Raw genomic sequence first — 24,719 nt, forward strand, 5'->3', positions numbered from 1 at the left:
TAATAAAAATTTTCCAGCTTTAATACTACAAAACTTAGTTTTTCATCTAATTTTCACAATGAAAATCAATCTTTCTTAAAAAAATGTACATTAAACAAATCTAATCTAAACTAAAAATCACAATGATTCTCTTGTCACATAAGTTGCCACATGACTAGAAAGTATCGTAGAATACTGGAAGCTACCGTACACTTTCTCTTGAGTACACAAGTATGGCAAAACTTGTAAAGAGAAACAATGTTCCAGGAATTGATGCAATCATTCTATACCGCTCCTCTGTAACATAAAAGGAAACATACACATTAATGTCACATGAATGTTTTCCAAACTTATCCAGTGGATTAATAATATATTATAACAAGCACTGTATCAAGAGCATTGTCGATAGACGGCCCTCGGGAAATCTGACTCGAGAGGTCATCTTTACTCGATTAGGCCATGCAAGGTTGACATATGAACATTTACTTTCGGGCCAAAGCCCGTGTAGGTGGCTGACATGTAGAGGAACGTCGCTCCATGTTAATTGGAAGGTACCATCCCTTGGCTCCAAGTAGAGAGGGTTTAGGAATGCCACCTGATATGAGAATCATGCTTGAGCATGACAGCAAGTCTTTGGGTTCACTGTTCAAATTTTTGAAGGAAACAGGGTTGTTTTGTTGCATATAGCACTGATAGTTTTTTATCCGAAATGTATGTTGAAAATGAATATATTTATGGGCTTGAATGTGTAGTGTAAAGGGTGATGAAGGATATCAAGTCATGACCCTAATTGCTTGAATGATATATAAAGAAGAAAATTGTATTTAAGAGTGAGTAGGAGTGTGTGTGGGTTCGGACTTGGAGACCGATTGCGTTGGCGACTGAACTGTAGATAGCCTCTTGAGCCCAATCTCGGTGACTGGACGGATAAGGCCGTGGTCTGACCCCGGGCTACCAACACTTGGGGGGGATGATTCTCAAAGCCTGCTGGTAATTTATTGTAAATTACAAAAGCTGGAAATGCTGGTGTACTGTGAGAAGTGGTAGGCTTGTACATATATGTACATACATTTGCAGATTTGAGCTTAGAGATTTGCATGTATGGTCGTTGATAATATCACAAGATAACTTTCTATGAATCACATTGTATAATATTGTGCGGATATTTATAAACGATGTTTTTATTTTGACCTCAACAGTTTAAATTCTAATATTTCCTTCTCAAAGGTGGAGAGGTCATCTCATAAAAGCAACTACCAGCTTTTTTCAGTCCACAATGTTTCGGATTTATTTTAATCCTTCCTCAGGTGAGCGCAGTGGTTAAAATAGTGGTCATCAGACATTAATATTTTGTAATAACTTATTTTAAAAGAAGCCTAAGAAGAAGATACACTTTTTAAGTCTTTTAGACTCCAAAAAGTTTTAATACTTTCATCCCGACTCTAATCTAGTCAGGATCAAAATATTAAAACGTTTTTGAAGTTTGAAGGACTTAAAAAGTGTATCACACTGGCTTCTTTTAAAATAAATCATTACAAAATATTAAAGAATGCTAACAAATTTGAACACACGTTCATCCAATCACAAACCAGAAAGAGAAGTCATTTTACTGTCAATTAGCTAAAAGTTGTATTAAGGACATCTCATCTGAATTGCAATTATACACTTTTAACACATTCGCTATGGCAATGATTTGTAATACCACTCCCAAACCAGGATATTAAAAGCTGATGCAAGTAGCCTTGAGTTGTTCTGGAACAACACTTGTAACAAACAAATTAAATGCTTCAAATCACATAAAAAACAAAAACTTTTAAGCATGAGAACAAAACTGCAATATGTAAATTTTTCATACTTTTTCAAATAATATGTAAAATTAAAATAATACCATTTGCTCACAACACTGCTGAAAGCTGTTATCGAACAAGAAATCCACCAGAAAACATTATTACTTGATATAATTTTTTCATTACTATTTTTGTACAGGGTTTATTTGAGCAAATAGTTTTAATATTTTGACCATTAATCATCACATGCAAGTTATTATTTTTTAATGGGTTCAAATCAACTACCAAAGTGGCAGTGTTTTTTTATTCTTTTTTTTTTTTTTTTTTTTTTTTTATAAATCTTTTGAAATCCGCCTGAGCCAGCATAATCTTTTTATATTTAAAGCCCATTTGTAAGTATGTTGAGTTCGAATGCAGGGCCACTGGATTTCAATCTGGTAAATTTACAGTAATGAGGGCCTGAACCATTGTGACCACCAATGCCCCCTTAATTCCCTTAATTTGTTATTGAAAGTGAGCGAATAAACAACACTTATCTGCACTTCGAAATGGATTATTTCTTACATACCATGACCAATATTGGTCTACTGTGCAAATTTATATCAAGGAAAGGAATTTTTGCTATAAGTATGTGGTTAGGGATGATTAATTATAATTTGCAGTCATGAGGAGCGGTCAAGTCTTGACAAATCATGAAACAACAGGTCACTAAGAAACACAAATATGTATACATTTTTTCTTTTAATATTCTCTAAAATCTCTAAGATAAAATACAAATTTCAAATCGTATATAATTTTGGCTGTAAATTTCAATTTTAATAATACCAACATTGGATACAAATTTTCAGGAGAATTTCTTACCTATGCTAAGAGTATGTTCTGTCATTAAAAATTATGTAAGATTTTTCACAAGTATCTGCACAAACATTTTATTACACAGCGCAATGTACAACCATTAATACACATATTCTCAATTATGAAGTAAGCAAATCTCTAACAGAATACTAATTAAACACAATAGGTATTATTTTTGTCTTATATAAATAGTAAAAGAGTTTAGGTTGACTTTATAGCCCATTTTTACTCTATAATATCTGCAGTTTGCACTACAATAGTTCTCTTATTGTATTTAAGGATTATAGGAAGGAATTAAGGTTGACTTTTTACCCCACCTCTTTCAATTTTAAATTATTGTAATAATAAATATGCATTGCAATAATAAATTATTCTATTTATTAAATTATAAAAACTTCGCACTACACTTGATAGTTATCGTTTATTTACACATTTAGAAGAAATAAGATTTAAGTGTTGTTCTCAAATTTATTAAAACAAATATAAACAAATTGTTACTGATATGTAATAGTAGAGGTATTATTAAAAGACTGATGCCTTGCATGTTTTATTTTACCTGTCATGGGATAGTCTCTCTTTGTAACGGCCCATCCTAAACTTCTCTGAACTGCCATCTTCCATTTTGTATATCTCATATTTCTGTCTAAGAATTATAATGATATTAAACTTAATGGAATCGATTATAGAAATGAAATTGACTGTTTACCATGAGTGTCTGTTTTTGGCCAAAATGTCGTTCCTTTATCTTCGGCGAGAGAAGATGAATCTCTACTCCAACAGTTGATCCCTTGTGCCCAGCCAGCAGCCATCGCACATCCTAATGTGTTAACATCAGCAAAATGTGGTGCTCTGACTGCAATTAAAACACTACTGTTTATATATACAAATTTTATTTGTCTAAACGACTTACCGATAGGAATGCCACATAAATCTGCTTGCAATTGCAACAAAAGACTATTTGCAGTCATTTTCCCGTCAACTCTGACTTTCGACAAAGGCACACCACAATCTTTATGCATGGCTTCCAATATATCCCTTGTCTGAAAGCAAACAGCCTCCAGCGCAGCTCTTATCAAATGGGCTTTTTTTGTAAACTGAGTCAAACCACATAAAATCCCTCGTGCATCCTTTCGCCAGTATGGTGCATAGAGGCCATTGAAAGCAGGAACAAAATAAACATCACCAGTCGTCATCACTTCTTCCGCTATCTGCTCTGTTTCAGATAGGTCATTTAAAACATTCAACTTGTCTCGAAGCCATTTAATGGAATTGCCAGCTATAGCAACTGATCCTTCGAGAGCGTAAATTGTTGGTGCATCTGGGCCCATTTTATAACTGACTGTGGTTAGCAATCCATGTTCAGAATAAACTCTCTGAAAAACAAAATTATACTAAAATACTATGTCTCAAAAAGAAGACTGATTTAATCTCCATTTTAGTTATGTTACATAACATAAAACTAAAAAAACTTACGTTTTCACCTGTATTATATAAAAGAAAACAACCCCCTCTGTATGTAGTTTTGGCCATGCCTTCTTTTAAACAGCCTTGACCAACCAAAGCAGCTTGTTGGTTTCCCAATATCTGTAATAAGGAAAGCCATGAATTACAATTGTTAATACAAGTCGAAAAAAGGGGACTATGGTGGCAGAGTAGTTGGGGCTTCAAACTCGTATTTACCACAACAGCAGTCCAGGGTTTGAAACCCGGCATACCCATGGATTTTGTAAAATAATATGAAAGATGTATTGTAAAGTGGTTTGACCCTCTCATCCGCGACACCCAAAGTGTAGTTGAATGTTAAGGCCTCCTTTATGACAGGAATGACTTTACTTTACTTTTTTTAACTTTTATATATCGAGAGAAGGAAATAATATTTACACTTGAGATAGGTATGCCATCAAGAAGTCCATTTAGCTTAATATGACCATATATCTCTGAAGAACTTCGTATCTGAGGCAGCATACTTTTTGGCACTTTGAATAGCCTTAAAAAAAAAAAAAAAAAAATTAGGTTAAATTGGTTTTAGGGGGAAAAAAATTAAACACCTGCACAGTGTATCATCCCACTCAAGGGTGTCTATATTCATTAGCATTGTTCTTGAGGCGTTTGTAACATCGGTGATGTGCAGGCCTCCATTTGGGCCACCTGTCAAATTCTTCAAATAAAACAGTTCAAATTAAATTACATATTAAAAATAAAAAAAGCCTTGTTTAAAAAAATAAATATAATCTCTAATCACCCAAACAATCCATGTATCAACTGTTCCAAAGTAACACCTATCTTCGCTTACTGCTTTCTTAACGGCTGCAACATTTTCCATAAGCCAGTAGAGTTTGACTGCTGAAAAATAAGTGGAAATAGGCAAACCGCATATCGGTTTAAGGTATTCCTTGTTTTGGGCTGGGTGCTGAGCTAGAATGGTATCAACGATTCCGCCTGTCCGGATGTCATACCACACTAAAAATAAAATTTGTAAATGAAAATGAGATTACAACAAAAAAAAAAAAAAAAAAAAAAAAAATACAATTTATTAACAAAGTCACAGTAAAATAAACTCACTAATAGCATTGTATAATGGTTCTCCTGTAAATTTATCCCAAACGATAGTTGTTTCTCTTTGATTTGTAATACCTAATGTTACTATTTGTTCCAATGTATATGTAGATGTTTGTTTTAGTTTACTAATAGCATTCCTATTAAAAAAATAAATAAATAAAAGATAAACATGGTTCTGATATATTCAGTAGTTGAAAGTAAAATAGATTCAACAATACCTTAAACATTCCTTGATGGTGGTTATTATAGCTAAAGGATCTTGCTCGAACCAACCTTCCTGTGGGCTTATAATAGTAATGTCTGTTTGATAATGTACAATTTCTTCCTTTGTTTTTGGAGAAAGGATCTATCAACAATTTTTATAAATAAGACTTTTTATAAACTAAATTGTTGCATCAATAATCTTACAGCAAAACGAATTGTTTTTGTGCCTGCGTCTATCACCGCGACTAATGGCTGAAGCGGGGTACCTTTTTCATCTAGACTAGGTATGAACTGTGATAGCTCATCAGCCATTTCTGTAATAAAGTGAAACACCCTATTATAAATAAATAAATAATTTATTGTGCATATTAAGGTGATGAAGAAATGCAACTAATTTTGAATTTGAAACCATTCAAGTTTTAATGAGTAGCTTCAGAACACATTTTATGGAAAGGCTACCAAAATGGCTTAAACAAATATTTGTCACAATTGACAACATGGCTGTGATGCAACCGCTATAAAAGGAAACATTTTCCTTTAACCAATATATATTGTTCTTTGATGAAGAAATAAGTGCTTTTTTTCTGTTGGATGTCAAGTTTCACAAGTTTTAATCAGAATTTTGAATGTGTTTCTTTACCACTGTTCACTTCATGTACATATGGAAAATAACTTAAGATGTGGAAAAAAAAAGCTAGGGTCCACATTTTACTATGATGGCGTTTGAACGGCGGGGAATGAGGGGAAGAAAACAAAAACAAAACAATGAAATTGTCTGGCCGAATGTAGAACAGGAAATATTATTGGATAAGGGTTAAGGCCAGTTCTTTATCAAACCTTGACCCCTTAGACCGTTATACACTAAAAACTATTACGGAAATGAGCTGTCAATTCAACTGGTGTTCACAAAAATTGTGTAAACAACAGCTAGAAATGAATATTTCACAAGGAGTTTCATATAGTCATAGATTATTTTATTATGGCTGTTGTTCAAATTTAAAACATTCTTCCCAAAAATGATACAATTATTTTACAGACCTGTGTTTTTGATTATTAAGTTTAGTTTTGTACCAAGATATATACAAAATTTTGTTATATTGCTGGCTTAAACTTTCAACTGTAATAACAAAATATCATTTTTTTAAATAGTGAAGTTTATATGGAATGTACATATATTTTTTAAACTTGTTTTCATTGCAACTTATTAAAACAGACAACTTATTTCCAATATATATGTGCATATGTAAGTTAAAACATTCAATTGAGGCTAATTTGTAATTAATGTTGTAAAATAAAACCAGGGTTCAATATTATTTTTATAGTTTCTTTATTATATATTAATTACGATTTTTATTGAATCGTTTGTCAGGTCTGTTGAGAAGTAGTTAGTTTTTGGTGACTTTTCCGAATTTGGCCATAGCCATGTGGAATTTTTTTAATATCAAAATCATTTTATCACCCACTTACGTATTACATTTGACTGACACATTTTCAAAACTACCAATGATAAACTGTCAATCTCAATAAGTAACTTTTTTTTCTTTTAATAGAAAATGTGAGTCAAATCGTCGATATAAATATAATAATAAATTCCATAGAAAAATGAATACTTGTAGGAGTGTTCACAGACTGGTGAAATTGAACTAATTTTCTTTGTGTTATTAATTTCACTGTTCAAATATTTAATTTCAATTGAACCTACTTCAAGAGTTAAAAAAGTCCATTTATAAGGAAACAGTGTTATCAGTGGTGGTATTATCTGAAGCAAGACAAGAGAAGAACACCAATTTTTCTTCGATCTTCTATTAGCTTTTTAATTAATTGAATGGCAATTATAAAAGTTTTGAGATTTATTTCATAAGCCGGTGAATTTAATAATTTTCAGTCATAAAAAAGGACAATTGTAATTTTTTATGTAATAAAATTTTCAATTTTTAAAATTTCTTTTTTAAATCGAGCAAAATAAATCTCTATCGCCGCTTGGTAATTTATGTTTTACCTAGTACTCTTTATTTGTTTTTTAAGTTTAAAATAGTACGTCTTAATTTAACATGCAGAACAGTAACATTCAACTATAATTTTTTGTTTGTTAATGACTTAGACGTACTTACAGTGAGTGCATCGTCTTTTATATGGTAAATAAAAATTGTTGTAAAATGTCCAACCTTTATTAAACAGCCCTCATCCCATTCATCAACATGCTTTCATAAAGGTTCGGACATGTTAAAAAAAAAAAAAATAAAAATAAATATAAAAAACTAACGTCACCAGCTAAAGTGAAAACATTCTATAACTACGTCATAAGTCATTTAAATATCGTCACTCCCAACAGACGGTTTATTACCATGCCGCACAGAGGAATAAGTATTTTATTTTATATTTCGTTTTAATTGTTAACATATGTATATATTTTACATTTTTTTATTTACTAATAATGTTTTGGACAATTAAGGGGAAATAAGAGAAAAAAACCCACCTCGCAGAAGACACAGGCAGCAGAACAGGATTTTGAAAGACTGATTGAGCCGAGAGGTAAAAGGATAAAGAATAGTGGGGACGTCTACGTAAGAAGGGCGCGGTGTCTTAACAGTCGAACCGATTGGGAAACGCGAAGCTTGTTGTTTTCCCCTTGAGATCGATAATGGAATATAAATTTCAATTTGACATAGGTGCATACGTGTATTGACGGTCAATGACAAAGAATAAATGAGTCAAGCGGTCCGGCAAGAGTCAGTAATACACGATAGATGGTAATGTTTTGTTTTGACCTGACAATAGTATTTTGTTCAACTGTATTTTGACAATTATCTGTCGTGGGTTCGAATCCCTCTCGTGCCATTAACTTTTTTTCATCTCAACTAAAAACCTTAATTAATTGTCATGTATTAATTGGTCAAGCGGACCACGAAAGTAGTGAATTAACGTATTTTGACAGTTAAAAATTTCACAGTATTTTGTAACTTGTTGTAGTCGTGAGGAGCGGTCAAGAATGAGGTAGTTTAGAAAAACACCTTTTTCATCCCCCCCCACCTTTATTCGGGTCATTTTGTAAATATAAATTTCGAACCAAGTATTAAATACTCACATAAAGTGTGGTGCTATTCTTGTGTCATGTTGGCTTTGAGTGAAATTGTATTCTGCTTTTGCTTCATATGACACAAGAATAGCACCACACTTTATGTGAGTATGAAATAGCTGTTCAAAATTTATATTTACATTTGCATTTTATTTTTTTCCAATAAACATGTTTTGTAATTCACCCAGGTCCTGAAGATGACCCGAATAAAAAGTCGAAACGTCGGTAAGAAATGATAAACTACCTCATTTTTGACTGCTCCGCACGACTCCAACAAACTATTAATAACCTGTCACTAAAAAACACATATTTAAAAAAAAAAGTTAATTTCAATATACATGTAAAGATACCTACATACAGGATTTGATATAGTATTACAAATTTAATAAATCGTTTCGTTGAATTATGCTAAGGTTTCTATTAAATATTTATTTTGAATAATGGTTTATTAGCACCTTATTTATTATAAAATACACTACTAGTTTCTACGCTCGATTGGTGGCATCTTTTTCAAATGTTTCGTCGAAGCTATAAGATATGATAAAACAATTTTTTTTAAACTAAATAACTCTATTACATTAAAAAAAAATGCAATACATTACATTTTACACTTAAACATTATTACGTTATTTTCTATTAAAAAATTTTAACTACAAAAAAAATTATTTATATCCTATATAACAGGTTATGTCTAAATTTTTTAAAAACTTTTCTAATTTCTATATATCTATTGCACTTACATTAAATGTTATTTTTGGTGTTCATTTCCTACCAATTCGTTCCCAATATCTCAATCCGACATGTCCCCGAAGGACATGTAGCCACCACCTAGTGGCCAATAAGCTCCCCAAAAAAGGAAAAAGGTATGTATTTCCCATTAGCATGAATTCAAAAATAACATCCAATGTAACAACAGGAATTGCGGAGGCAGGACGTATTGATAGGAAATGAACACCAAAAATAAGACAAATACAAGTTAACAGAAACATTTAATGTAAGTGCAATAGATATAAAGAAAAAAGAAAAGTTAAAAAAAAAATTTAGACATAACCTGTTATATAGGATATAAGTAATTTTTATAATAGTTTTATGTATTGCAGTTAAATATTTTTAATAGAAAATAACGTAATGTTTAATTGTAAAATATGTACTATTGCAATTTTTTTCAAAATGTAATAACTACATTTACTTTTTTTTATTATATGTTATAGCTTCTACGAAACACTTGAAAAGGATGTAACTAATCGAGCGTCGAACTAGTGTATTTTATAATAAATAAGCTGCTAATAAACCATTATTCAAAATAAAATTACAAATATATTTCAACTTACCCCGCAGGAGGAAGAAAGGTGCAATAGCTGTCCGACACATAACAAATATTCAATCTCCGCTGCCTGTTTGCCAGCCCCTTTTATACATCCCTTTTTAACCCCTTCCCGGAATTATCCCCCGAATTTCGATATTGCTCCCCTCCTGCCAGGAATACCAGATTACAAATCACCATTTACACCACTTTACCCCACATTACAAAAAAAGTATAATTATAATCAGGTCTTAGGGCCTTAAATAAAACGACTTTCGTGCACTTCACCGCACTCATAGAGGTGACTTGTGTTTGTCCAGGGCAGGGACACTAAGGCCGGTTTACTCGCCATGGCACCTCCACTACGATAACTAAATACAGGTTTTGATATAGTATTATAAATTTAAAAATAAATATAAAATAAAAAATGATCTCCACTGATCTTCTTGATCTCCACTGCCCTTTCAATCGACGTCCAACAAGTGGAACCTCGAATCTGGATATCACTACCGTCCTGCCGCGAATACCCATTTACAAGTCAACATTCACGTACCCGATGAAATGATTATTAAATTCTAACGGGGGAAAAAGACAGGGTTCCAGCAATTTTGCGTTAGTGCGTATCCAAAAAATCATACTCTTGTTCTTTTACATGACACAGTATTTTTTAAAACACTATAAAACCAAAACTATTAGCAACTGATTAACCAAACAAACGTCAAATTATTGATGAAATTACAGTTAAAAACTGATTAAGTCCATTTAAAAACTAAAAAATTAAGGCTAACAAGTTCATTTGACCTTATTCTACTAAGGTGGAATGATTGGCCAAAATTGGTAGAGAAATCCATCCTGATAATGACAACGACAAATAATGACAAAACAAATTATAATTTTTTTATTGATTAAACAGACCAGGAGATCAAGTATATAACGGGTTTATCGCTGAAATAATAGATACAAATAAAAGGTGACTGTCGGGAGACTACAGATCGACTTCTTACATGAGACTGAGTTGATAAACTTAATTTAATTTTTGTGTAAATAATTTTATGTATGTCTAAATATAATATAATTAATTACAACCCTAGTGGTTGTTTGCCAATTAAAAAATGTTATTTTATCAGACAGTAGAAGTGCATAGAATGTTTTACTAACACTCATGAGCAGCAACGTCAACAACACTTAATCTCAGAAATTAAACCATAGTTAAAAAATGCTGAAGAGAAGTGGGAAGTTATGAGGATTCCGGCGCACTGCGGGATCTTAGGTAATACGAAGGTGGACCTGCTTGCGAAGGAGGCTGCACAAGATTTGTAGTGTAGCGAAAAAACGGAATGTGGAGGGATGACAACGTTGGTATGAATAAATAGGAAAGGGTTTGGTCTATAAAGAGATGATGCCAACGTATCATTGGAAGCTTGGTTTTCAGGAAGTCGTGTTAATTAAAAAAACGTGCAGGATAGTTAGTAAGTTAAAATCTTACCCAGGAATATGTAAAGCATATCTAAAGAAAATGAATTTGGAGGAGAACAACTGGTGTGAATGTCGCGAGGAGGAAACTTTGGAGCACATCGTAATGACGTGTCCAAACTCCATAGTATACTTAGGAGCGGGAAGAAATGTTTCAGGAAGTAAAGTAAAAATTTAACATTAAGCCAGTAGAATACGTCTCAATAAAGTCTCTCTAAGTCTCAATCAGTGAAGGTGTACGGCACAATAGTAAACTTTTTATAAAAAATAAATAAAAGGATATAAAAATTAGACAAAATAAAAAACTAAAGAATTCGATAAATATTACGTGCTTAAAAATGTGTACTTTTCAATAATCAGATCTATTTTAGAGTTTAACTCTAATTATATTAGTAAGCTTGAACAAGTTCAAAAATAGTTTATTAAGATTTTTAGCATTTAATTCACACTTAAATTTAGCCAATATAACCATTGATGAACCTACGAAGCTATGACGACAATTGATTCTCTTAAAATGAGAAAAGTCATATTACTGTTATTATATAGTTATATGAATTGTTAACCTATGTTATAGAGAGTCCAGAGCTATTGGAACGAATTTATTTAAATGTATCGATGAAATTTATGAGATACCATCATTTATTATTTTACAATCCATTCTGTGAAAGAAATGATTTATTTTCACCACCTCCTAAAGAGCTTGTAGACTGTAAATTCCCTAGAGGTAGATGAATTCCAGAACTGATTATTCAGATTTAAAAATATTGGTGAATCTCAATTTCGATTTCAACAATCCAAAAATATTAAACACAGAACAAAATAAACATAAATGTAACTTATTAGAAATTGTTTACACCAACAGATATAGATATAAACACAGCATCAATTAGAGAACAGACACAGGTAAACTTAGTCGCAACTACGCTAATATCATTAATCAAATTCAACATCAATAATATACATATATCAACATCACATCACACATAACATATAAAACAATCATTACATTTCTTACGACAAACATTTCTACATACATTTCTTCAACAATTTAGCTTTTCTTTCCCTAATTAGCCCCGTCTATATAATCCTGAATGGATAATCAGGCCGAACCATCACCCGTTCTTGCCCATTGTCGGCTCCTTTTACCTCAAAGAAGCGGACTCCCATATAAAAATGTTTTCTGTACCAATTTCCTTCCCCACCCCTTCAAAATCCAACGATTATATACATAAAACAGCAATATCTCAATATTTTAGCATTGTATAAATTCATTCTTTTTTGTTATCTAAAATTTTCTAGCATTGTATACCGACTTCCTTCCCCACCCCTTCAAAATCAAACGTATATAAACATAAAACATCAATCACTGGCACTCTCAACACGACACCCATTAATGACACATCAACACCGATAACATACACTTTGAGTGAGTACAAATACTGTTACGAGTTGGATCTTCAGGAGGTCAAATGACGGATGAAATAAAAAGAAAAAGGAACAGCTTCCGGGTTCAACCAAGCTTTCGCCGACTTATATCGCCATCCTCAGTGCATCCCCAAGAAAAATGAATTTATATACATCACATAAGTTAAGGTTGCACATGTTGAGTAAGTAAGGTGTAGAGCGACAGGAGATGAAGCATTGATGCAGGTCGATAACCTCAATTTCGTCATTGAGTACAAATACTTTGATTGGGTCTAAAATTTCTAGCGTTGTGTAAATTCACTTTTTTCACATCCTACATGTATTTGTATAATTTAAACAATGTTTATAAATCCCAGGCCCTGAAGATGATCTCAATAAAGATCGGAACGTTGGCACGATAAAGAAAATGCTTTTCTAAAACCTACGTCCCACCAGACCGCATCTCATGACCTCTGAATAACTTTGATTAAACCTAAAGTTTCTATATTGTGTGCATCATTGTAATAATTCATAATCATATCTTATATGTATGATGATATTAATCAAGATCAAAACACCACACAAAGATCATAACGTTGGCAGGTTAAATAAAATGTTTGTCTAAACCTACAGCCCACCAGACCGCATCTCACGATCTCTAAATAATCATTAATTAACGGTCACTAAATACTACACATTATTATTAATTTTGAATAAAAATAGTAAGTAAGAAAATCTTCGCGCTTCAAGAGAATCTAAATTAAAGTCAGTTTTCAATTCGTCATAACTAATTTCACTTTTGGGGACACCAAATTTGAAAGAAATGAAACGTAGTAATTTATTTTGAAATGTCTTAAGCCTAGAGATATAGGTAATATTATAGGGGGACCAAGAAGAGGAACAATACTCAAGAATTGGTATAACTAATTGGCGAAAATATAATGCAACAGAAAATAAATAACAATAAATAAATAAAAATTATTAGCCTTGTCAATAATAGAATTAAAATGACCGAAACATACGCGAGAATCGATAAGAATGCCTAGGTCTTATACTTAGGTATGGATACTTTAGACAAGGTATGGCCACATAATGAAAATTAACAATTGGGTATTTAGTAAGTAAATTATAAGACGAAATGAGACGGGGAATGAAACAGCAGATAGGCCAACAAAAGATGCTCCCCTAAAAAAAAAAGAAAAAATTGCTTTATTTTCCATGTGTACATATTTAGGACAATACTGACCTCTCTTACAACTATGCGCACAACATTTTAAGTCTTGTTTTCTCAGAGGTTTCATTATAAATATAAATTATTTTTATCTCTTATAATGACGTTTAACCATCCTTAAACAATTCAAGACAGGAATATATTTGAAGAATCAAAAATTTCCTTTAAATTGACACAAATTCAAGCGGACTCGGTAAATTTGTTGCCTATTTGAAAAGATTAAATCTCATCACTAATGAAGCTTGTTCATGTGCCCTTACGTCCGACCATGTGAAGCCTGGTAGGAATGTACTGATCAAAAGTATACATCAAAAGTATCAATCAACTCAAAAAAGGTTTATCTTGACACTTAAACAAACAACCGAATCCAAAGTGGAAGGAAGTTGAAGTTTCAACTACTCATCGATTCGATCTTAACATTTTTGGACGAAGAAGAAAGTCTACTTACCATAGACCATAAATACTACACATAGACCATAAAGTATAGATTAACAACCGGTCACGCACGCTGTTCTCGCTGTTGCTATTGAGAGATTATAGTAGAACTGTCCTTGGGATTTTGCTTGATAAAGCAGCCAAGTATAAATCGTGGATTTACATGATTTAATCTTATCCAGCCTTTTTTTATTTTACGATAAAGGAAGCACATAAGGCATAATTAAGTAATTTAAAAGTCAATGCAGGGTCTCCCTTATTGTCCTGCAATTCCCTAACCATACTTCTGGTGCTTCCTCAGAACGCTTGTTGTATAGTAAAGTTATTTTTTGAATGTAGGTTTCCTTCGCAAGGACTTTAACTCAGTCTTTCTAATGAATATATTTCCACTGTATTTTGTACAGATAGATTATAAACTTTAATCTCAAAACCTACGAACAGTTTTGACTCAGAACGGTATAGCAACAGTTAAAATACATTAATACAATTCAACCAATAAATCGTTTTTATTTCAATTCCAAAACCATATAGGAACAAATCAGTAGACAATAAATACACTTCGGTAAAAAGCAAAATACTGATTCTAGTCGTACATGAGCTGGGAATACGAAAATATTCTTTCTTTGACGTCACAAAAATCAATAGTAAATTTTCGATAATATGAATTATCACGTTTTGTCTTTTCTGAGCGAGACGCACCACAATTGAACTATTCTAGTAAGTTGTGATACAATCAATGCAAATTGCATTGTCTATCTGGTCAATTGGGAGAATGTCGGCAAACTCCAGATTCTTTTTTTTTTAATGATTATTTTACTACATATTCTTAATAACGATATTCCTAATGGAAAATAAACCGGTTTTATTGATCAATATATCAAGGACTTTCAACTTTGGTTGACCCCAAATCCTAACACATCAATAGAATTTCACTTTTTTGAGTGCTAAATGTTAACATATTAACATATTCTGTGAAGAAATATTTTTACAAAACGTAGACATTTTTAACATTTCACATGTTCATCGAGAAAAAATAAAAATAGATTTAACACATTTAAAAATAGAAATGACGTTAGAGTAAATAAGCATTTCATCATCATTTAGTCTGACAAGATCACAAATGTGGAAATAGAATTATCATTTGCAACTGCACAATTAAAATGATTATTTTGGATTGCATTGGTAGCGAAATGCTGAATAATTCGAAACGTTTGAAGACAATAAACTTACAAAATATTAGTTTTTATTTGGAAATCGATGACAATACATTCGTAGGTATCCATGCTATTTGTTAACAAAAATAACTAAAAGGAAAGTCTATTTTTGCTACACAAAACATTTTTTGGACGACCTACTGATAAAACTTATATCGACAATAATTTGTAATTGCTAATTTGCATACAATTTAATCTACTTGTTAAATGCCAACCAGGATAAGTAATTAGAAACCAATACTACCACTTACCATTTTAAAATTTAAGTAAATTTAAAAAATATAGTTTGATCGCATTCGATCATCCTGGTCTATCCTCGCTTGGTTTGGTCGGTCTGACGCGGCATTTGTCCATCTTCAGTATGAGCCTTTCCACTTATAAAAGTGGCAGTCGAATAAGCTAGACCAAACCAGCGAGATTAGGTAGACCAGCATTATCGAAAACGACCAAACCTCAAGCCCATCACTTCAATGACAGTTTAAGGAGAAATCTAACAGTTTAAAAGTTAAAAATGTCAAGTGGCATTAAATGATGTTATTTATGAAGTCTATCTTACGTAACTCAAATCATATTCACATAAGAAGTTTATTCCCAAGCCTCTGCTGGAAATATACATTTTATTTAATCGGACAGAAAACTATCGAATCTGCTTTTGTTTTGATTTACCCTCATTCTTATTTGTATTTAGATATATTTATTACTTTGAAAATATTTCATCAAGAAACAAAACGAATATCATCGGCCAGCGTTCATGAACAAAACAGGCCAGGATTTCCTTCGAAAGAATTAGCAATTTCGAAGTTTAAAAAACAGCAACAACAACGAAATATTTATACAAAACAGCTTTTTTTATGCCTAAAGAAGCTTGTGTCAGTCGAAAATGGCAGTCATCTGATGTTTCAGGAATGAAATTGAGAACTGCTACGGTGTGCAATTAATGTAAAACTAACCTATTTCGCTTAATGATCGTTCCATAGTTTTTGTTGGAATTTCATTAATTTAAAAAAATCTGTTCGCACATTATGTGTAAACCTGTTTCGTGACATCGGACATCCCTTATGATGAAAGTCTGTACTTAGGTAAAAAGGCTTAAATTCCGATTCATCTCATTTTTTACACAAGATAACAGACTATTTCTCAAGTTCATAGTATAGCAAATGATCCAATATTTGACCTCGGCAGAGTCTGATGACATCCGACCACTTGTTTTGGCAAACAGCAGACTCCATCAAAGAATGGAGCTAGTCGTTCTTTTGATTCGAGTGTGAGCTTTATCGATCTAAAGTACAAATATCAGACATTGGTTGCTCGGAGAAGAACAGAGCTGTAGTATATTGGTGGAGAGTTGATACAGCGAAGGGTGAAATTTATTTGCTGGGATTTGGTTTCGTTGACTCTGTTCTGCCATTTCTTGAACCATTCTCCCAGAAGGTCCTAGAGGTTATCACTTCCTCTGGGTTTGCTGAAATTTGCATATTTGAGGAGTATTTTATCGAGATCGATAGGAATGTCTGCAGCGTATATTGAATAGAGACAGGGACTCAGATAGGATTTTAGAATACGGTCTTAAGTTTCCAGAGTAAGTCCGGGTGCCACACTCTGACGAAGATTATTTGTAGATTGTGAGGTGCGGTCTGATGTGACGTAGGTTTTAGAAAAACATTTTCTTTATCATGCCAATGTTTTGATCTTTATTGAGATCATCTTCAGGGCCTGGGATTTACAAACATTGCTTGAATTTTACAAATACGTCTAGGATGTGGAAAAAAATTATGAATTTATGCAATGCTAGAAAATTTTAGATAAAAAAAATGAATTCATACAATGCTAGAAAATTTTAGATAAAAAAAGAATGAATTTATACAATGCTAAAAAATTTTAGATTAAAATAAATTTATACAATGCTAGACAATTTTGGATTCAATCAAAGAATTCGTACTCACTCAAATTGTTTGTTTTCCGTGTAGATGTGTCATTCTTGTGTGTGTGCCTGTGAGATATTGCTGTTTTATGTATATATACGTTGGATTTTGAAGGGGTGGGGAAGGAAGTCAGGATAGAAAGACATTTTTATATGAGGAGTCGGCTTCTTTGAGGCGAAAGGAGCCGACAATGGGAAAAACATGGGTAATGGTTCGGCCTGATTATCCTTTCAAGATTATATAGACGGGGATAATTAGGGAAAGGAAAGCCAAATTGTTGAAGAATTAGAATATGTAGAAATGTTTGGTGTGTGGAATGTAATGATTGTTTTATATGCTATATGTTTTGTGCGATGCGATGACGATATATGTGTGTTATCGGTATTGTACACTGACGAAGGATTACCTAACAACCAAGAACCTTTTCCAAGCAGCATTCCTTCCGATCAAGGAAGGAAGTGATGATGTCTACCACACTGTGGTACTGGTAGAGTGATGTCGCCGGAACCCGAGTTAATGTGATGTTTTTAAAGATTTTGACAATTAATGGCAGCAAACTGATAGGGCGAAGTCACGTACGGAGATGATGAGGTTATTGAGGTTTGGGAATAGATTTTATTGACAATTTCCATTGAACTGGGAAGTAAGTAGTAAGGTAAATTCCTGAGGAAACTTTTCCTAGCTATTGCAGGATAGTTGTATAGGATCTATCTATTGTCTTTTTCTCTTCTAGGCATATCAACATTAGTCATCTGTTGATAGTCCCATCTTTTTTTGTAAGTGTTATTTTAATGGAGTATGCCCTGCTAGAGATTGCAGTTCCTTTCGGTTGAGTAAAATTCCCATTTCTTTTTCCGAATAGGATTTTTGCTTGTCTAATGCCTGTTATACGTTCCCATTATTTGTTATGTTCTTTAGTTACTCAAGGTTCCACTTATTTTTTATGTGGCTACACATTATGCCACAAAATGGATTTTGGCCTAGGTTCACAGTCTCCTTTTTTCAGCTAGTATGTCTCCTTAGGCTTGGAGAGACTTTAAAGCTGCCTGGATGGTCTGCTGGTATCGTTATGTTGACAAAAAATCTAGTAAACCAATTAAATTTTCATGATACACGTTTCAACATTCAATTGGATTCAGAAAACTTTTGGACTGAAGCGGATGATTGAGAAAAACAGTTATAAATGCATTGCAAAAGTATTTTACATAATTTTGAAGAGATGTTAGCAAGATAAGGATTTTTTTTTGTAATTTTATTTTTAATTTACTCATTTTTGACTTGAACTTCCCCTTATTCAGCCACGTAACTACTAACGTACATCGTTGATTTATTTGCAGCATAAATGTACTTATCACAGTTTTTCACAATCATCCGCGTCAGGCAAAACATTTTTCTCGTCATTACGTCATACGAAAGAAGGAAAATACCGCTCTTCCAAAGGTTATCGCGTACGTGAACTGCGAATGTTGAAACGTGTCATGAAAATGTTCCTTTACTAGATTTTATTTTTTCACAGTAACAATACTAGCAGAAACCCAGAAGCTCTAGTCTCGCCACTTACCAGATCAACTCAAAACTAGATTGGAACTACCTAAATACCCCCCCCCCAAAAAAAAAAAAAAAAAAAAAAAAAAACTGGGACCTTTAAATAGTCTAACTCTAAAATACCTACCAGGTATGGGGGAATTTTAGATAATGGGACAGCAGGCAAACTAGCTAAAAAAGGAGATTCTGAAATACACCGGCCAATCCATTTTGTGGCATAAACTATAGCCGCATTAAAAAATAATTAGCATCACGGGTAACTAAAGTACACAACATATACCGGGCATTAGACAAGCAAGAAGACTACTCGAAAAAACAAGGAAATATTACTCAACCCAAAGGAACTAGAAACTCTACCAGGGCATGCTCCAGTAAAATAACACAAAAGATGGGACTATCAATAGATGGCTAAATTCTGTCTCACTAAGGGCATTCACGATCCTTATGTTAACTCAGTTATATAGAGAAAAATGATGTAGTCCTGTTAGAATCGGCTAGTTAACATTACACAACCTAGGTTAACTTGTTAACTCGAATGGAATAAGCGTAGTTAGGCTTTTAGATGGTAGGATACAGTTAAAAGAGAAAGTATAAACATATCGGATTGTTAATCAAGTCTCGAATTTAAAAAAAAGAAGAAAAAACGGGAGATGTAAAGCGTAGGAAGTGGGCTTTTTAGTTCATATGTTCACAGTGATCCCAATGACTAATACCCTTTAACTGAAAATCTTCTCTAAATTTTTGTCCGATGTTTCAGAATACATATTAAAATTGCGTCCCGACTTCAATGAAATGGATGCAATTTTTGGAACTAGAAAAATATTGAACTTTTTATGTGTACATTGTTCAATTTATCCACCATACACATCTCAGGAAAAAAAAGGAAAAAAAATGGTCGCCCTGGTATTTTAATAGATACTTGCAATCTTTATAATTTTTATTTTTTGTTGTTTACGGGATATTTTCAAAAAGAAACATATGAGATATATCTAAATAAAAAAATGAACGTAGTAAACAATTTAACCAAAAATTTTGCTATAGAAACACGAAGAAAATATTCAATTCAGTACGGAGTATTTCCTCCTGCGTTGATAAATAAGTTTTACATTCTTAATTCCTGCAAATTCTCTGGCATCAGTACGACTTTATTCTCTTTGACAAATCGACCCAAAGGTGTTCGGTAAGTTTAAGTCGGGGCATGTTAAATACCCTGGCAACGTCCAACTTCCACCACTTGACTTCTTCCATCTTCCAACAATGCTAACTCTAGACGAATCTGCATCACTTAAAACCATCACTCAAATTTGAAACTTAAAAATGGCACCACTTAAAAAAATTAAACTACCGAAACGATAGAAAGAAGCTTTACAGAAAAATCAACAAAGAAGAGATTGACTATTCAAAGATTTATTTCCCACACGAACACTGGATCAAGGTTTTGAAGAAAAACAAGAAAATTCAGTTGTTACTGCTAAGCTTTCTGTTACAGTTTTGGCAAGTTATGTCTGAGTCGGTCTTCAAGTAAATTTGCAAATCGTCTGTAAAAAACGTAAATATGCTAATCTGTACACATATTTAAGATTGTTTTCCATGATGATGACCTTAAAATAGGTCGAAAGCTTGGCAGTAAAAACTGAATTTGCTTTTTTCTTCAAGTCCATACCTAAATCCAAAGTGTTCGTGAGTGAAAAAGTGATCGATAATTCTAACATTGAAAATATTTATTAATTAAATCCAATTGTAAACACACGTGTGAGATTTTATCTTTGTTTTATTTACCTCTAATCTTTTAAAATGGACCCAATATTATTGTAAGATAATGAATGGAGGATTGTCTAAGATATAACTAAAAACATTAAGGATGACCACTTTGTTTATCCCTCAGTGTAAATGTATGTAGAATCACCTGCAATTTATTCCATGTCTGAGAATAAATAATTTACTTTCAAATTCAGAGAGGTGTTAGGGATGATCCTGGCATCGTGAATGTCTATCTCAAACCAACTGAGCTTTTATAACGAAGCTCTGTTTACAAGAATAATACTTATAAGGATCTACAATTGGTTTTTCTTCCAGTGAGAATACATTTCCTTCCATCCTCGTACCCTATGCAGCAAGGAAGTTCATTATATTATTCACAAACCAGTAGTTCTCTCTTCCAATCTAGCCAGTTCAGATATTTGTCTGTTATTGTGAAGGACAGCGATAACTCTTTTTGTTACAGTACCGTCATCGCCTATTCCAAACAGATTTTAACATCAGAAGCACCTTCTCTTCACCATAGTAGCTAAATCGGTGCAGAGCAATGAATAGCAAATGGGTCCCCTGCTCACTGTTGACAAGCACAAGTTATTCAGACAGCAGTTAAATAAAAGGATTTATTCACTTATTTATAATGGCTGTACTTTTCCACTGTTGTAGCTCGTAGTCAATGTCACGTGTGTACACCGCTATCACCATTTCATGATTGCAAATTATCTAAACACGGTCAAACCCGCTCTGTAATACCTACGCTAGTAGTTTCGTTAAAAATGTACTACTAGGCCAGTACTATTGTTTTCGAATTTCTCGAAAAGTACAGACGATATACCCGTATGTATAAGAAAAAATGTCTCAAACCGAGCTTCGGATGCTCCCAATTCTTCACTTTTTCGAGCATTTTTACTTTGAATTTGGGCAATTTCAGCAACAACAGCAGACATTTTTTAAACTATTATCGAGACTTTTCTATCGAGAAAATGCCACGTGAACACGCAGTCGCACTCTCATACTATTGCGAGAGAACTATCGTGAAAGCAAACTTTAGCGTGTAAACAAGGCTTGAAAAATCCTCATAAGACAGCAAATCGACAATAAAAGCACTAGCACATAAAAAGATCACATGTAAAATAGCGAGTGAATGCATCCAAAATCTCAGAAAACCTGGGAAAATACAACCTGACAGTATGTGCCAGGTAAAGTAGTTCCGGGTACTGGTAAAAACAGTAAAACCGGCTGGGGGAGGATCTTCACGATCTTATACATGCCAAGAACCTATACTCGGGAAAAGATCAAATACAGACTCCTCCATCTAAGAAAGGGTCCACAAAAAACAAAAGCAGAAGTGGACGAACATCAGAGGTGCCAGTCAGAGTAAACAGACAGTTAAAGAACCTTTACTGGCAAGCACACTTCTAGTCAGTCAGGGGAGTGGCAGGGCTGTATACTGGTCACTGCCCTCTAAAAAAACCCACAGCACATGGGTGTATATACAACGATGACGTAATTTGTAGATTATGCAAAAACATAATTTGTAGGTTATACAATGAGATCATCGTTGTAGATCATGGAATGGTGGCAACATTTGCTGGATTTTTAATGATGAGATCGTTTGTAGGTTGACAAATTAGAAACTGATACCCATTTTATCTCTGAATTCAAAGCAACCGCTCCATGGACACAACCTAGAATATTAAGAAGAAAAATAATTGCAGCAATGGCAGTCAATGACTATACTTCTTAAGAGAAGAATCGAATCAACTGAACAGAACTAGGAAAAAATACGGTAAGGGAGATGGCTGCTTGGGGGTGTACAAAAACCTCCCATTCCTACCTCTCGAACCAGAGGTCAAACAATTTAAATACTTTTTTCATATCCAGTTAAAATTCCGAGAGCTATGCCGGGATTTGAATCCAGAACCGCTAGCGTGATGGAAGACGAGTCGACACCCTAACCATTCAGCCAGTGAAAACTGATTTAATGACTGTTGAATTTGAATAGATAACCAGATAAAACAAGTGAATTTCGATTTTTGTATTATTGATTACCGAGTTAAATTTGACCATATTTACCACTGGAAGTTGAATAACAGAATATAAGCAGTTTAATAAGAGTGACAGGTGAGAATCGTAAATGACAAACGAGAACATTCCACGCTGGGACGGCAGATGAGAGAGGCGCGCCGGGGCGGATAAGGATAACAATATAGGAGTGCAAACCCGGATGGCAGATAAGGCGGACGACCTCGACGACCCGGTCGAGAGAATGCTGAAACAGACCGGCTGCCTGAAACAGCACTACAAAGTTCAGGTAAATGGGCGATAGACTCACCTGCGGTGTGTCTTCGTCAATGACGGTGCCGATCCGAGCCCGCGGTCCTCGCAGACATGTCAAGTTTAACCTCGAAGGCTAGTTTTCCTTGATCGGGTCCGGTCCATCCCGGAAACGAAATAAGCCGTTTCCCTGATCGCGAGTCAAAACACTTCTATCGAGAGGCCTTCGTTTTTGAGATCGATCCACATGTCTGACAGACGCGAGATGGAAAACTTAACTTCCAACGTACGGTCGGACACGTTTCTCTACTGATTGCAACCTCCCCACGCTCCCTGACGCGACCTCACGAATTGCTCTTTTTATCACCAAAAACTTTTGTTATTAGAAATTCGACTCCATTCGGTTTTCTTATGTTATAAACATTTAATCCTAATTAAAAAGTAATAAAAAGCTTAAATATAAAATTTCGTTTAGTGTAGAATACCATTCTGACCGTATAAAAGATGCTCTGTTTTTCCTTCACTGCGAAATCTTACTCGGGCCGGTTCCCATGTGTTTAACTTTAAAAGAGTCAGACAGGAGAAATTACGGAATCCGCCATGTGTTGCCGACGCTGAGTTTCGCGAGTTTGCGGAAGGTTATGGGTCGGTCGGCTCGTCGGATTTAGATTTTAGATGTTTCTACAGCTAAAAAGTCTAAAACGTAAGTAAATTTTACCATTGAGACGTAACGAAAGATCGAACTTTGCCAAGAATCTACAAGAAAATATGATCAAGCGGATGTATAATAACGTGTTCTGTGAAATGTAAACAAACCGAATTTTACTGAAGGTCAATTTATCATAGTAAAATTAGTTTTGATGACACAAAAACGCAATAAACACTTTCATTAATAACGTGGTTTCTCTTATATACTCTTTTTTAATTTTTGTTTACAGACTCCAGAGTATAAAACACCCTTTCAATTTGAAAACTATTCTGGCAGGTTATAAAAATATATTCCCTTAAACACGAATTTGTTAAGAATAATGACCCTCCGATATGATAACCAAATTAAACTAATACATAAAATGGATAGAACAGCGAACACAGTATAGGAATAAAAGTCTGAAAAATAAATTTCACTTAAGATTTACCTCTTTTTTTTCTTTTGTTCTTTGTTTTTCACTCTAATAGTTATAAGATAAAGTAAATTCCTGGTGGGGTTTGGGCTTTGTGCGCCAAGTGTTTGGTCGGGCCACAGAGCTCCCTGGGCTCGTTGGCCCCGGGCCTTGGACGGCGGAGGATGTGGACTTTTCCATAAAATTGTAAATTATTTTATCCATATCACCGATAAGATCTCCGTCACATGAAACCGGATTGGATTAAATGTAGGTAGAGCTCCTGGGAAGCGCTTGGGGTTGGTTGCTCCGTGTCCAGCTCCTTGCCTGGTGCAGGAATTGTATGCATGGCCAATATGAAAAATAAGGCAAAAAAAATCTTTTTTGTTTAGTGGATTTTTTTTTATGTTCAGTAGGACTGTATCCAGATCAGAAAAATAAACGGAACTGGTCTGACTGTAGCCACAGTTCGTCCAGTTCCTCCATTTTTACTAGCAGCACAAAACAAAATGCAAAAAGGTTTGAGGTGTAAGCAAAAAGAAACACCTTTTGCCTTTTGTTTGCACCTTCAAAATAGACAGAAAGAAAAATATTAAAAAT

General features: G+C 33.7%; 3 protein-coding genes and 1 long non-coding RNA gene across 15 annotated transcripts in view; 3 read left to right on the forward strand and 1 right to left on the reverse strand.

The window, feature by feature from the left end:
- LOC106665660 (glycerol kinase-like) lies at nt 1–23,596 on the reverse strand. Of its 11 annotated transcripts, none has more exons than XM_014392256.2 (12): nt 23,514–23,596; nt 5,589–5,698; nt 5,399–5,526; nt 5,184–5,317; nt 4,864–5,081; nt 4,670–4,779; nt 4,503–4,608; nt 4,095–4,205; nt 3,532–3,994; nt 3,328–3,474; nt 3,178–3,264; nt 1–276 (listed from the first exon to the last, which is right to left on the reverse strand). In XM_014392256.2, the coding sequence occupies exons 2-12, from the start codon at nt 5,694–5,696 to the stop codon at nt 182–184; spliced, it is 1,707 nt and encodes a 568-aa protein (XP_014247742.1). In that variant the 5' UTR covers nt 5,697–5,698; nt 23,514–23,596; the 3' UTR covers nt 1–181. The 11 variants fall into 11 exon arrangements, 10 of the variants coding, with proteins under 10 accessions (XP_014247742.1, XP_014247741.1, XP_024085104.1 ...); XM_014392255.2 differs by lacking the exon at nt 23,514–23,596 and adding an exon at nt 23,078–23,340; XM_024229336.1 differs by lacking the exon at nt 23,514–23,596 and adding an exon at nt 22,819–22,893.
- LOC106665662 lies at nt 7,497–12,011 on the forward strand. 2 transcript variants are annotated; one of them, XR_001340323.2, is made up of 3 exons: nt 7,497–8,134; nt 10,891–11,122; nt 11,196–12,011. It is a non-coding gene; the product is annotated as an uncharacterized LOC106665662 (long non-coding RNA). The 2 variants fall into 2 exon arrangements; XR_001340324.2 differs by having other exon boundaries at nt 10,973–11,122.
- LOC112126117 (cytochrome c oxidase assembly factor 4 homolog, mitochondrial) overlaps nt 22,950–24,719 on the forward strand; it is a 5,963-nt gene continuing 4,193 nt past the window's right edge. The window contains exon 1 of the mRNA XM_014392260.2: nt 22,950–23,056. Coding sequence (XP_014247746.2) covers nt 22,970–23,056 — 87 coding nt within the window. The 5' untranslated portion in view covers nt 22,950–22,969. The remainder of the gene's footprint in view (nt 23,057–24,719) is intronic.
- LOC106665661 (peptidyl-tRNA hydrolase 2, mitochondrial) overlaps nt 23,346–24,719 on the forward strand; it is a 5,567-nt gene continuing 4,193 nt past the window's right edge. The window contains exon 1 of the mRNA XM_014392259.2: nt 23,346–23,722. The gene's annotated coding sequence lies outside the window, so the exon portion shown is untranslated. The remainder of the gene's footprint in view (nt 23,723–24,719) is intronic.

The sequence above is a fragment of the Cimex lectularius genome, unplaced genomic scaffold (assembly GCF_000648675.2).
Source record: "Cimex lectularius strain Harlan isolate CLEC.00 unplaced genomic scaffold, Clec_2.1 scaffold324, whole genome shotgun sequence".
Classification (NCBI taxonomy): Eukaryota; Metazoa; Arthropoda; class Insecta; order Hemiptera; family Cimicidae; genus Cimex; species Cimex lectularius.